The 15718-nt window shown below is 38.5% G+C and overlaps 1 protein-coding gene across 1 annotated transcript; it reads right to left on the reverse strand.

Moving 5' to 3' along the window:
• Window positions 1-3988: 3988 nt before the first annotated feature.
• LOC134614940 (keratin, type I cytoskeletal 19-like) lies at window positions 3989-14661 on the reverse strand. Its single transcript, XM_063459224.1, has 8 exons — window positions 14142-14661; window positions 13053-13135; window positions 12433-12589; window positions 10895-11056; window positions 10157-10282; window positions 5429-5649; window positions 5219-5244; window positions 3989-4590 (listed from the first exon to the last, which is right to left on the reverse strand). Exons 1-8 carry the CDS (start codon window positions 14610-14612, stop codon window positions 4568-4570), a joined length of 1269 nt encoding a protein of 422 aa, XP_063315294.1. The 5' UTR covers window positions 14613-14661; the 3' UTR covers window positions 3989-4567.
• Between the last annotated feature and the right edge of the window lie 1057 nt (window positions 14662-15718).

Below are 15718 nucleotides of genomic sequence, written 5' to 3' on the forward strand. Positions count from 1 at the left end.
AAAAATGCCACACTGCTGAGCTCTGCAATGACGGCATTCTGGTGGTGGACACAGCATGCGTTGATTGGCGTGCTGTCGGGCTGACCCCGGGTGCCGATGCATGCTGTCTGACTGTGCCACTAGCTCCTTGCGACGACCCCCCCCTGCTTCCAACTCGTCTCCTCCTCCTCCTCTCTGTCTCCCCATCTGAACTTTCGCCCTGTTCTTCTTCTCTTCTAGCGGGCACCCACGTGACATCCATGGACGCATCGTCATCATCAACCGCTTCGCTTGTATCTGACAACTCAGAAAAGGAAGCAGCAGCGGGTACAACATCATCATCATCATCATCACACCGTACCTCCATGTGTTTAATGCTGCCTGCCTGAGACATATCCCTGTTACCTACATCCTCTAGCAATAATGGTTGCGCATCACTCATTTCTTCAAACGGGTGTGTGAATAACTCCTCTGACATACCAAGTAAAGCGGCTGTGGTGCTAGTTTTGGTGGTGGCGGCAGGCGGGTGAGTGCTATCTTGAGAGGTGCCTGAAGCTAAGCTGGAGGAGGATGGTGTGTCAAGGTTCCGAGCGGAGGCTGTACAAGATTGGGTGTCCTGTGTTAGCCAGTCAACTAAGTCCTCAGAACTTTTCAAGTTCAGGGTACGTGGCTTCTGAAAACTGGGCATTATTCTAGGGCAAAAGGGAATCACAGCACCACGACCACGACGGCCCCTGCGGGGTGGCCTGCCTCAGCCTGTCATTTTTGGGGGGATTTGTGGTACTATGCGTGCAAGCTACTGTGAGACCAGATATGATTGGCAATGTGCACTGGAACAGTTCTGCAGAGCACACACTGTAGGCCTGAGACACCCGCTTGAAGACAAGTAACTGCTATTCAATCTATAACAGTGAAAAACAAATTTTGTTTTTAAAAGCACGCTATAGAGACACCAGATATGATTGGCAATTTGCACTGGAACAGTGCTGCAGAGCACACACTGTAGGCCTGAGACACCCGCTTGAAGACAAGTAACTGCTATTCAATCTATAACAGTGAAAAACAAATTTTGGTTGTAAAAGCACGCTATAGAGACACAAGATATGAGTGGCAACTGTCAAAGCACGCTGGCACAGGTCTGCAGAGCACACGCTGAAGTAGGCCTGACACCATGATGCTTGCAGGCAGGCAAATGCTCTTCTATTACAGTGAAAAAAAATTAATTCTTTTAAATCGAAAGCTTAACCAATTGTTAAAACAGATATGAGTGGTGGCACTGGGCAAATAGGCACAGTATCCAATGTGAACCTCACACAGAAGCTGGCAGGCAGGCAACTGCTCTTCTATTACAGTGGAAACAAAATTTTGGTTGTAAAAGCACGCTATAGAGACACCAGATATGATTGGCAACTGTCAAAGCACGCTGGCACAGGTCTGCAGAGCACACGCTGAAGTAGGCCTGAAACACAGACGCTTGCAGACAACTAACTGCTCTTCTATTACAGTGAAAAAAAAATATTTATTTTAAATGTAAAGCTTAACCTATTGTTAAAACAGATATGAGTGGTGGCACTGGGCTAGTGGGCACAGTATCCAATGTGAACCTCACACAGAAGCTGGCAGACAGGAAACTGCTCTTCTATTACAGTGGAAACAAAATTTTGGTTGTAAAAGCACGCTATAGAGACACCAGATATGATTGGCAACTGTCAAAGCACGCTGGCACAGGTCTGCAGAGCACACGCTGAAGTAGGCCTGAAACACAGACGCTTGCAGACAACTAACTGCTCTTCTATTACAGTGAAAAAAAATTATTTCTTTTAAATCGAAAGCTTAACCAATTGTTAAAACAGATATGAGTGGTGGCACTGGGCAAATAGGCACAGTATCCAATGTGAACCTCACACAGAAGCTGGCAGGCAGGCAACTGCTCTTCTATTACAGTGTAAACAAAATTTTGGTTGTAAAAGCACGCTATAGAGACACCAGATATGATTGGCAACTGTCAAAGCACGCTGGCACAGGTCTGCAGAGCACACGCTGAAGTAGGCCTGAAACACAGACGCTTGCAGACAACTAACTGCTCTTCTATTACAGTGAAAAAAAATATTTATTTTAAATGTAAAGCTTAACCTATTGTTAAAACAGATATGAGTGGTGGCACTGGGCAAATAGGCACAGTATCCAATGTGAACCTCACACAGAAGCTGGCAGGCAGGCACCTGCAATTACATTACACAGAAAAAAAACCCCAAAAAAACAGCTTATGTTATAGCCCTAAAAAGGGCTTTTTGGGGTGCTGTCCTTACAGCAGAGATCAGATGAGTCCTTCAGGATTGTAGTGGACACTGAATACCCTAGCCTAGCTATCAATTTCCCTATGTAATCAGCAGCAGCTAAACTTTCCCTCCTCTCACTAAGCATGCATCTTCCGAATGAATCGAAAATGGATGCTGGGAGGGAGGTTGGAGGGTGTGGAAGGGAGGGAGTGCTGCTGATTGGCTGGAATGTGTCTGCTGACCGAGAGGCACAGGGTCAAAGTTTGCCCAATGATGACGAATAGGGGGCGGATCGAACTGCGCATGTGTCCGCCCGCCGCGGCGAACACGCTAATTTCACCGGGAACTGTTCGCCGGCGGACAGTTCGGTACATCACTAGTTATAACAGATGATGTTATGCAGTAGTTCCTAGAATATAGACACTTAGATGCCTTGAACAGGCGCTTGATGAGAGGTTGCTAAATTGTAACCAAATGTCAGTCTGCAAAAAGCCAAATGAAAGAGTAACATAGCTTCATGCAGACCACCAATAGATGCACAGAATCATACAAAAACTGTTCAGCCTAATAGTAAGCAGTAGAATCACTGTCTCATAAATCACTGGCTATAAGTAGGACCGTGCTATTAAGGTGGTTGTGAAAGCAGAGTCCCTAGATATTGAAACTCATTCTTGAATCTCCTAAAATACCCCCATTACCAAAATGAACTATAAATATAGTAGGTCTGTCCTCATAACCCTCACTCCAAACAAAGTGCTAAACAAAAAAGTGGTGTGATTTTAAAATAAAAAAATGAAGAGACATAAAGCCTAATGCAAGTTTCGGCGCTGCTAAAGTGCCTTTTTAAAGGCAATAACCCGGTCCTCTGACCTGTGCGGCTGTTTGTATAATGGGTCCCTCTCACATGAGCCAATCAGGAATCGTGTAGAACTCCTCGTGCCAAAACGAAAGCCTTACATTAATGTTCAAAAATGGACTGTTCTTGCATTTTCATTTTTGCAATAATGCTCTCATTTCAGAGTTAAATATTTTATAAATTATACAAATTGTCATCTTATCTTTGTAAGCTTTTTTGCAGATTTTTCATTTCTAGACTTTTCAACTTATTTAATATTTGTGAATGAACTTAGAGAACGATTTGATATTTTGGAATATATTTAAATATTGTAATATTTTTTATTTATTTGGTAAAATTTTTTTGATATTCTAATATTTTTACAAAATCATCAATCCAAAATATGAAATCATTTGCAAAGTGTATTCAAATGATTAAATCAAGGCCTTAAATGTTCTCATCTCATCTCGTGGTTTCTCATTATTCTTCTGAATAACAAGGTGTATCAGTTTCCATCAATAGATATCAATGGTTAAAGGGACACTAAAGTCACCAGAACAGCAACAACTTCTTGTATTTCTTCAGGTGAGTATAGTCAGTCCCTGCAGGCTTTTTGCTGTAAACCTTGGATTTCCGAGAAAAGGCAGTGTTTACATTACAGCCTAGGGATACCCCGCAGTGGCCACTCCTCAGACGGCTACTAAAGGTTCTTCCTGGGTCAGTCCAGCACCCTAAATAGTGTTTTAACCCTATAGGGTCAGAAATGGACGTTTGTTTTCCTGACTGTATAATGTTCCTTTAAAATCATACAAGTAAATCCAAGATAGGATGGCATCATATACGCTTGCTTTTTCCATTAAGTTACCTTATAAAAAACATCCAGATAAACATCCAGTTTGCATGAGACAGACAAAGTTTATTTACAAAATCTTGACTAAAGGACAGTTAGAAAAACAGCCACAGTCAGAAAGAGTGTTGACAATACAGTCCAAACGTTTCTTCAACAACAACAAAAATCCAATCAATGTACACATCTTCCAATTGAATATTTAGTGAACATTGTTATAAATGAGTAAACATTTACCAAATATTTCCAACATGGGAAAAGAAAGGTCATTTGTTCTATCTATGTATGTCTCTAGCTCTAGGTTTATTTTTTGAGTCTTTGATCAGATATTATATTCACTAAATAGAACCAAATGTTTAAAAAAAATCAGTTCCTCTATGAAGAGGTTTAAAGTAATTTTACACAATGTTTGTTCTGCGCATGTTATATTTAAGATGAAATTTCTCTTGCATGGGGATATATTTTGTATAGGACTTTTCACATGCTTTAATCACTCTACAGAAAACGAAAGAAAAAAAAATAATAGAAACACAACAACCAGATTTAGAAAAAGTAGACAGTATAATATTTCCTTCTTTGCTCTAGAGATCCACGTGTTTCAAAGACTGATGTCTTTCTGGGCTTCTTCTAGCACTTGCCGTGATGAAATCCTTAAACAAATGAGACATCAATGTTAATATCAACACTACCACTCTACAAATATAGCTTCATCATTATATTGACACTAGAGGAATGTCTGAATCAATGCAATTCAAATGGAGCACATCAACTAAGACTATGCAGAGAATTGTACACCTCACCCAAATACAAATAGATGGAGCTATAAGAATGACCCACCCAATTAGTTCATTGACTTTTATTACAGTTTTTAACATTCTGATAAATGTAATTTATTAATCATGTATCTATTTTCTTATTAAAATCCTAAACAATATTATTAAATATTATAATGGCGTATGTATATCATAATTATTGATTTCAATCTAAAAACTGTGTTGTATAGCTAAAGACATTAAGTGAATTTTATCAAGACTAAACAGGTGCTATTTTGTTGCAAGGTGGTAAATGTTAAGACACGTTTTATTGGTTTCCATGGTAATTGTTCCTTATATCTAAAATGTTTTGAAATTATACATTTTCCCTTTAAATGTTATTTTAATTAGAAATAACAGAGATGTGTTTTTTTTTAATGGATATCACAAGTAGTTACCTACCAAAGAAACATTATAATTACAATTAATGTCATATATAAGACTTTTAATAATGCCCATTACTTACCTCCTGAAGAACTGTGACCTGAGAAACTGCAAGGAGAAATGGGAAAGGCTGAGATTAGATTAATTTTGTTTCATGTGTATTATATTAGTCAACAAAGATTTAAATTTTATTGAACAATTGTGTGTATAAGAGCATTTATTAAAAATGTTTTTTATATATCCCCTTCAGCATGTATTTATATTCCCTTCTCATATTGTCTTTATTACATACTGAATATCATGTCCATCCATCAAATGTCTGTAAGTACTGATTTCCATCTCAAGATGGGTCTTCTGGTCCATGAGGAGCTGGTACTTGTGGTGCTGTTGTTCAAGGTCAGACCGGATTTGTGATAGCTGAGATTCTACATTATCAATGAGGCACTGTAACTGGGAAAGTTGGGATCTAAAATTGGCCTCTGTCTCGGCTAGAGTCCCTTCCAAAGCAGATTTCTAAAATGATGGAAACAAAAACAAAACAAAGGAAACTGTCATTTGCCTGGATTTGTATACTTTGTGATTTATCATAATCATGTTCACATTGTGACAGAGAACATCCACACATTTCATATTATCATAGGATTTCTGTAGGTGCTGCACATAACGCAGAACTGAATTAGGAAGCATCTTTACTGGCTGCCTGAGTGACTTTCACTAGAGGTGTTACTAAGCAGCAAGTTTATCTGAAAAGGCAAAATATCTTGCGGCAGGAGATTGTATTTTTGAAGTCTGAGATTTGTAAATTATCTGGTAAACAAACTCAGGCTGGAACTGCTGAAAAGCCACTGCCGCAGAGACATAATAGGAGTGGCAGATGGATCACTGTAGGATCTGGTAGACTTAGAGTTGTGGATAAAAGGCATATTGCACAGTCTGTTGCTCTACATAATTAATTTTCTGCACTTTCAGAGTGCAATGGTGTTATGGAGACAGGCACTGAGTGTAGTGGTTTTGTGGAGAGAGGAACTGAGGCTAGTGGTGTTGTGGACAGAGGCACTGAGGCTAGAGGTGTTGTGGAGAGAGGAACTGAGGCTAGTGGTGTTGTGGAGAGAGGAACTGAGGCTAGTGGTGTTGTGGAGAGAGGCACTGAGGCTAGTGGTGTTGTGGAGAGAGGCACTGAGGCTAGTGGTGTTGTGGAGAGAGGCATTGAGGCTAGTGGTGTTGTGCAGAGAGGCACTGAGGCTAGTGGTCTTGTGCAGAGAGGCACTGAGGCTAGTGGTGTTGTTGAGAGAGGCATTGAGGCTAGTGGTGTTGTGCAGAGAGGCACTGAGGCTAGAGGTGTTGTGGAGAGAGGCACTGAGGCTAGTGGTGTTGTGGAGAGAGGCATTGAGGTTAGTGGTGTTGTGCAGAGAGGCACTGAGGCTAGTGGTGTTGTGGAAAGAGGCACTGAGGCTAGTGATGTTGTGGAGAGAGGCTTGGAGACTATGGTGAGGCCCAATAGAAAGCAGTTGTTGTTGGGGGATTCCATCATAAGAGGTGTGGAGATGGACAATGGTGGTCTTGTGAGGTGTCTTCCCGGAGCTACTGCTCACAGAGACAGGAGACGTATCTGTAATATTGTTAAGCGAGCAAAGCAGGAAGGGGAATTGGATGTACTTGTCCATCTAGGGACAAATTACTTGGCTTGCAATGAGGTTTCAGAGGTTAAGGAAGTTTTTAGTGTTTTTGCCAATGATATACGGCAGGTTGCTTCCACACTGTCATTCTCTGAAGTTCTGCCTGTGCATAACACTCAGAACGACAGGCGGATGCGTATTAGGGACTTTAACTTGGGGCTTGGTGAATGGTGTCGGGAGCAAGGATTTGGCTTTATTTCTCATGGTAGCTCTGTTTGGAATGGAAATAAACTGTACAAAAAAGATGGTTTGCATATTTCTCAAAAGGGAACAAATGTTCTCAGTGAGCAGTTTAGAGCTTTTGCTAGGATGTATTTAAACTAGGGGGGGGGGGGAGCAAAAGGGTTATAAAACATCAATCCAATTGTCTCCCAAAACAAGGACAGAAGGTGTCTGTAGCAAGTGTGTTAAAAAATGATAAGCGTAGAGTCATGTCTACAAATGCTCGCAGTTTAGGGAATAAGATCCATGAACTTGTGGCAATAATGGCAACTGATAGTAAAGATTTAGTCGCTGTTACTGAGACCTGGTATAATGAGAAAAATGACGGGGACATAGCAATACCAGGGTATTCTTTATATAGAAAAGACAGGGAAGGCAGGAAAGGGGGAGGGGTGGCCCTGTATGTGAAGGATAGCATAAAATCTAGCCTAATAAAAGTTAGTGAGGTGAACATAGAGTCCGTTTGGTTTACGTTAGAATTTGGTCATCACACAGTAATTCATGTAGGTGTGATTTATAGGCCCCCAGGACAAATTGAAGAGTTAGATAATCTACTAGTTGAGGAAATAGCTAAAATGACAATGAAGGGGGAAGTTATCATCATGGGTGACTTTAATCTTCCTGATGTGAATTGGAAAACAAAAATAGCTGCTTGTGCCAGGAGCACACATATTCTAAACTCCCTACTGGGATTGTCTCTAAAACAAGTCGTTGAGGAGCCAACTCGTAAAGAGGCCATACTAGATTTAGTGTTAACAAATGGAGATTTGGTATCCGATATTACTGTAGGTGAAAGTTTAGGATCCAGTGATCATCAATCAGTGTGGTTTAATATAAGAACAGTGACTGAGTCACACCACACAAAAACAAAAGTTTTAGACTTTAGAAAAACAGACTTTTCTAAAATTAGAATATGTGTAAAGGAGTCATTATAAGACTGGAGCAATTTAAATGGCGTCCAAGAAAAATGGGATTATTTAAAAGTTGCACTACTGAAGGCAACAGAAAATTGCATTAGGCTTGTCAGTAAAAGCAAAGAAACCACTGTGGTACTCCGCAGATGTGGCCAAAATAGTAAAAAACTAAAAGTTAGCATTTAGTAATTATAAAAAAAAACAGAGTGAGGAAGACGGAATGATCTATTAGATTAGGCAGAAAGAGGCTAAGCAAGTTATAAGAGCTTCCAAATCTCACAGAGAAGAGAAAATAGTACAGTCAGTAAAAAAGGGGGACAAAGCTTTTTTTAGATACATAAATGAGAAAAAAAAGTAAAACAAGGATTAGTTAGATTAAAAACAAAACAAGGAAGGTATGTAGATGAGGATAAAGGTCTAGCTGACTGCCTCAATGAATATTTTTGTTCGGTATTTACAGATGAAAATGAAGGAGAGGGACCTCAGTCAAGAAAAAGGATAAATGAGTTATTTATTACACGTGAGTTTACCGAGGAAGAGGTTCTATTTCAACTGTCAAAAGTAAAGACAAATAAGTCAATGGGACCTGATGGAATACACCCAAAGCTATTAAAAGAGCTTAGTGGTGTACTAGCAAAACCATTAACAGATTTATTTAACCAATCATTGATAACAGGAGTAGTCCCAGAAGATTGGAACTTGGCGAATGTTGTGCCCATTCACAAGAAAGGTAATAGGGAGGAGTCGGGCAACTATAGGCCAGTAAGCCTTACTTCAGTAGTGGGGAAAGTGATGGAAACCATGTTAAAGGATAGGATTGCTGAACATCTAAAAACACATGGATTTCAAGATCAGAGACAACATGGGTTTACTTCAGGGAGATCATGCCAAACTAATCTTATTGATTTTTTTGATTGGGTAACTAAAATTATAGATCAGGGTGGTGCAGTAGACATTGCTTACCTAGATTTCAGTAAGGCTTTTGACACTGTTGCACATAGAAGGCTTATCAATAAACTGCAATCTTTAAGTTTAGATTCCAATATTGTTGAATGGGTGAGGCAGTGGCTGAGTGACAGGCAACAGAGGGTTGTAGTCAATGGAGTATATTCGAAGCTTGGGCTTGTCACCAGTGGGGTACCTCAGGGATCTGTACTTGGACCCATTCTCTTTAATATTTTTATTAGTGATGTTGCAGAAGGTCTTGATGGCAAGGTATGTATTTTTCCTGATGATACTAAGATATGTAACAGGGTTGATGTTCCAGGAGGGAAAAGCCAAATGGCTAATGATTTAGGTAAACTAGAAAAATGGTCAGAGTTGGGGCAACTTACATTTAATGTGGATAAGTGCAAGATAATGCATCTTGGACATAAAAACCCAAGGGCAGAGTACAGAATATTTGATCGAGTCCTAACCTCAACATCTGAGGAAAGGGATTTAGGGGTGATTATTTCTGATGACTTAAAGGTAGGCAGACAATGTAATAGAGCAGCAGGAAATGCTAGCAGAATGCTTGGTTGTATAGGGAGAGGTATTAGCAGTAGAAAGAGGGAAGTGCTCATGGCATTGTACAGAACACTGGTGAGACCTCACTTGGAGTATTGTACGCAGTACTGGAGACCGTATCTTCAGAAGGATATTGATACCTTAGAGAGAGTTCAGAGAAGGGCTACTAAACTGGTTCATGGATTGCAGGATAAAACTTACCAGGAAAGGTTAAAGGATCTTAACATGTATAGCTTGGAGGAAAGACAAGACAGGGGGGATATGATAGAAACATTTAAATACATAAAGGGAATCAACACAGTAAAGGGTGAGACTATATTTAAAAGAAGAAAAACTACCACAACAAGAGGACATAGTCTTAAATTAGAGGGACAAAGGTTTAAAAATAATATCAGGAAGTATTACTTTACTGAGAGGGTAGTGGATGCATGGAATAGCTTTCCAGCTGATGTGGTGGAGGTTAACACAGTAAAGGAGTTTAAGCATGTGTGGGATAGGCATAAGGCTATCCTAACTATAAGATAAGGCCAGAGACTAATGAAAGTATTTAGAAAATTGGGCAGACTAGATGGGCCGAATGGTTCTTATCTGCCGTCACATTCTATGTTTCTATGAATTTTTTATCTAACTGTCTGTAGGTCTAACAGTCTGACGATTTGTCTGTCTTTGCACATGTGCTGTATATTAAAGCTTACTTACCAAACTTAATTGGCTTTGCAACTCAATCTCCAGAGTCTGTACAGAGTGTTTGAGATCAATAAGTTCATTATTTACTGACTGCATTTGTTCAGATCCAGAAGATACCTCGCGGTCCAATTCTGCACTCTGCAAGGAGAAAAAAACATCCAATGGAGGTTCTTCAGTTCTCTTTATTTGAGTAACTTATATAGCTCCAAATTATGCCAACCCCATAATATAAGAAACATTAAAAGATGTGATTTACACTTTTCTTATGGTTAAAACTGATCTGAAATCCTTTGAGTAATAGTCACATTTTTAAAACGTTGTATGCTTATTTTTTTCTTTCTTTTTTCTTTCTTTCATTCAGGAACAAACTTGGATATCAATTCACAGGGTTCGCTATAATGGTTATTTACTGCAGTGAGAGTAAAAGTGAATTTAGGTCCAGCTTATTTGACCTTAAATTTGAAATTCACTTTAAATTTACTTTGAATTCACACATTAGTGAATAATTCTTTAAACTTTGAATTTTAGTGAAATTAAATCCTAATGACAAAAAAAGGCAAACTGTGATCAAGATTTTTTCCAAATCAGCTATTTTTACATACTTTTTTTTATATTTAAGTTGATGATATTTTGAGTTCAGTAAATAACTAACTTTATATTCCAGTAACACAAAACAAAAATGGTTGGGAGCAGATTTTAATTACCTAGAATGGGTATAGAAGTGTGAAACAATTAAATCATTTGCATTACCCGTTCCAAGAACATGCCCTCGACTTCCCGGAGGTTCCTCTCCATCAGGTTTTCGTATTCCTCTCTGACCTCAGATAAAACGCTGTTCAGATCGATGGATGGAGCAGCATTCATTTCTACATTGACTCTGGCTCCCAGCTGAGCACGCAACCCATCCACTTCCTTTATGTTGGGGTGAAAAATAATCATGGTAAGATGTGAGAGAAGAATATATTAAAGGCTATATATAGAGTATAAAGTTCTAAAAACAGATCAATCAGCAGAAAAACTCACTGTGATGTGTTTTACCCTCCCACCCCCCTCGCTGCTATCCCAGTGTATGGTGTGAAATAGTAAAATATCCACCCAGATACAGTGGGTTTTTATAAAGTATTAAGGTTACCCAGGGCTCAAGACAAAATGCCATAGTGAGCCCTCCTTCTAGAAGGCTGAGTGTTGTGTTTGAGATTGTGTGTAGTGGAGTGTTGTGTGAAGAAGAAACTTATATCTGTATGTAGGGGGAGGCTAAGTGTGTTTCTGTGTGCTGGTTGAGTGTTGTGTGTGGTATGCTGAATTTTGTGTGTGTCTGTAGAGCAGTCAGAGTGTGACTAAGTGTTGTGTTGTGTCTGAGTGTGTGTGTTTTTTGCAGACCACTAAAGGAGCTCTTATACAGTCTAAATGTGCTCAGTTGATGACTAAGAGTACTATCTGCTGTGCTCTGAGTCATTGAGGAGTGCCACAGTGGTTTGATGGAGTTTCTAACATGGTCAGCACCGATAGAGGCTATCCACCAGCCATTGCAGGGGCCTAGGCCCTAGACGGGCGCTAGGTTTATTCATACAAATTAAATTTTATATATAAAAGGAACCAATTTTAGTATAACAGATGTGAATTCATTATTTATGATGGATCCATATTTTATTTTTAAATTCCTTCAGTATGACAAGTATGTGATATACTTGAGTTTCCATCTACACAGCACACAAAGTTGAAAATCAATGTTTCAGTCAGTGAGTTTTTACGAGGTTCAGTAATTACTAACGTTATTGTGAATAGTTTTGGCCAAAGTTTAAAAACCTAATATTAAATGTAACCCCATTTCTAAGTATCATTTTTATTTGTATTAAATAGCACAGATAAAGCACTTATGATTGTAGATAATATCCAACTAGTGCCCGACATCTACCCATTATTGAACCTCAGACTTATGTTCCACACGTGACATATGTGAAACATATTTGGAATATTACTGAAATGTTTATAGAGTTTGCCATTGCTCCTTTTACTACAAGGGTATTCCAGGCATCTAGCAAACATTTTTTTAAAATTCATGTTATTACCCTTTAAACACACGTGTGTGGCTAAATGTGCTAAGTGCGTTAATAAAATAATTAAATTTACTGATATGTTGGCATCATTGATTCCATATAATTACATAATGTAATAGCTCTATGATATAATTTGTTGTTAAATACTATTAGAACATATAACAACGTATGTTACCCTGTAACATTATGGGACTTATACCCACATCACAATTAATTCGCCATCAATATTACCTCTGTGTGGTTGTTCTTCAACTGGAGAATTTCTTGCTGGAGGCATTGAACTTGGATCGCTAAGTCTTGAAGTTCATTGTTAAGCTGTCCTAGGGCTTTGTGCAGAGCTCCAATGTCAGCCTCTACATTGGACCTTAAGTTTTTCTCCATCTCATACCTAAGTTGAGAACACCATGGAAACATGAGTAAAACATTCTAAACCATTCAGTGGACTTATTGGTTAATATATTAAATGCCAACTCTATATATTCTCTGTTAAGGATTACTTAGTTTGTAGAGATTCATAAGAATACCCTTTTATTTCTCATTAGATATTTATCCCTTTAGCTAAAAGCTGCATGGAGAATTGCTTGTGTTGGACTATCCAAATAGGCTTGCCTGAATGTCAGCTGATGAGCTTACACTTTAATCGTCATTAAAGTGGTACTAAAAAACTCTGGTTTTTAACTGAGGAATGTGGGACAATGTGATGTGCAGGAAACGTTTTTGGTTATCTTTTTATTAATTCGTACACTGTAAATTGTCGCCCACCTTAAAGCACTTTTCACTTCAATGCTAGCGGGAATTAAATATAGTGAAATGTACTGTTATATTCTATACAAATTGTTCCAAAAACTTACTTGCTTCTGAAGTCATCTGCAGCTTGTTGACCATTATCTATCTGTAAGGCAATTCTTGCATTGTCCACTGAGGCAGAAGCAACCTGTGAAGGAAAAACAACTCAATACAGCTCTAAATACAAAATACAAAGAAGGAGATTTATCAAGGCAAAACAGATTAAATACTTGGTACAAAGTGCTCGAAGATATTCCATTGGTTTCTGTGGCGATTGCTCCTTGTTTAGAACTTTGCCCCAGAATTAATAAATGTCCCTCATAGTCAATACTCTGTTCTTACTCGCACCTCTGATGCCCACCTTCAAGACCTCTCTAGGGCCATGCCATTCCTATGGAACTCCCTTCCCTTTTCCATTAGACTCTCACCCAGTCTCCGTTACTTCAAAAAATCATTGAAAACTCACTTTCTATGAAAGCATATAAATTAAAATGTTAATAGCTTCCTTTCTCGCAACTTGGTAACCCTGCTTCTTCTCATGCAACCATGTAATCCAAAAAACTAACCCTTCACTGTAAATTATTATAGCAACCTACTTTTTCCCATGCATGGACTGTATCCTACCCTTACCTCTTGTGCCACTTTATCCCGCTCTCTCTAGAATGTAGGCTTGTTTGAGAAGGACCCTCAACACCCTCTGTTCCTGTGCGTCCAACTCCTCTTGTTGCAAATACTTGTTTATTAGTCCACCCATTGTTAAGCACTGCAGAATTTGCTGGCACTTCATAAATAATTATAAGCATCAATGTTTTTTACATAATATTGGTTTGACAAATAATTACATATGATGCTATTATTCTCAATAAAAAGTATAAATAGTGCTTTAATGTAACTGTGACTTCACAAAAAAAATAGATTTCAAGTTTACAACTCTAGACGTTGGCTATATATATTTTTCTCTGGTAATGCAATATTTCTTTTTATATGAGCTGAAATCTTTGAACATTAGAATACGTTTGCATACATTGAGATAGAGAATGTTAATATTTGACTTTGCTTCAATACTGCACTATCATCTCATGAATAGTCATCTTCAAGATAACTGTTCATGGTATAATGCCTAAATGAGTTACATTTGTATATATTTATTTTACCTGGTTCTGAAGCTCGTGGATTGTCCTGAAGTACTGACTGGAGTCTGGCAAGGAGCTGGGGGCGTTATTTGCATACCATTCGCATATCTTCCTCTCCAGTTGAGAATTCTCCTGTTCTAGTGAATGAACCTTCTCCAGATAAGATGCAAGACGTCCATTTAGAAACTGCATTGTTTCCTTCTCATTGATACTGAGTAGACCATGACTATGACTGCTAGAACTTTTGTGATGAGATCTAAGATTACCAACACTTCCACTTCCATGTTCAAGACCAATAGAAGAATGGCTGGAAAGCTTCTTGCTTGCTCCATGATGGCTGGAAGCTTTACAGTGACCACTTTGACTCTTGTTGTAGCATTTTTTAGAGCTTCCATGTTGAACTGAAGAGAGGTAGCTGGAAGAGTTATGTCCCCCAGAATGATGAGCTCCCAAGACAGATCCGCAGGATGAGTGATTGCTTCTGTGGCTCATGTTGATCACACGACTTCTTTCTGACACACTTAGAATGGAAATTGCTTACTGTTCTTCAGCTGAACTAGTGTCTCATTGACTTTGCCTTTCTTATATAAGATTCAAGTTAGATGTTATGAGGTCATTTTATAAGTAATTTATAGGCATCAGACTCCCATTCAAATTGATTTGTGTCCTCCTTTAAAGTGAGTGTTTGGCATAAAACTTAATTTATGGTTTATTATAAAAGCTTGGAGCAGAAGCAAGTATAGTTATATTAGTTGCATTAAAAATGGACATCAAAGGATCACCACACCCTTTAACTACTATATATATAGATACATATTTATTTTAAGTATTGCTTGCAATAAATTGAGTTTTAAATACCCTGATACTTGCTTACAAATCTTTACACAATGCTGCTCCGACCTATTTATCCTCTCTAATACACAAATATGTCCCGTCTACGCCCCTACGGTCTGCCGGAGACCTACGTCTAACCTCTGGTCATACTATTACTATATTTTCACCACCTTCTGAAACTTAATCGCAAATACATTCCTTCATAATGAATCTTCAAACCCCAAATTATCTTTCCTTGGTCATTCTTATGATGGTAGAGTAGACACTAAAGAATTATAGCTGTGCTGCAACATGTATATTTTTTATGAAATATTCCAATTGCTTTAGATAAAAACATTGACATGATATTGTCACATACACTCACATTGAACATTCTTATATATTTAAATAACAAAATCAGTATAAGCATTCAATGTGACAAAATATTTTCTACTCACTGAATGTTGTGTCCATCCAGTAGATTTCTGTAGTTGCTTATTTCCCTTTCTAGATGGGTCTTCTGGTCCATAAGACGTTGGTAGTCAGAGTTATGTTCTAGGTCGGACTGGATCTGTGCCAATTAAGCTTCCATGATATCAATGAGGCACTGTAACTGGGAGAACCGGTAACCAAGGGTAGCCTGCATTTCAGTCAAAATCCCGTCCAGTCCTGATCTCTACAAAGACAGAACAATAGTCCAATTAAATATTAAGGAACTCATCAGTTGTCTACAATTCTTTAGTTACAATTAACATGTCAAATCTGATTAATAGTCAGAGAGACTT

The sequence above is a fragment of the Pelobates fuscus genome, chromosome 6 (genome assembly GCF_036172605.1).
Source record: "Pelobates fuscus isolate aPelFus1 chromosome 6, aPelFus1.pri, whole genome shotgun sequence".
NCBI classification, from domain to species: Eukaryota; Metazoa; Chordata; class Amphibia; order Anura; family Pelobatidae; genus Pelobates; species Pelobates fuscus.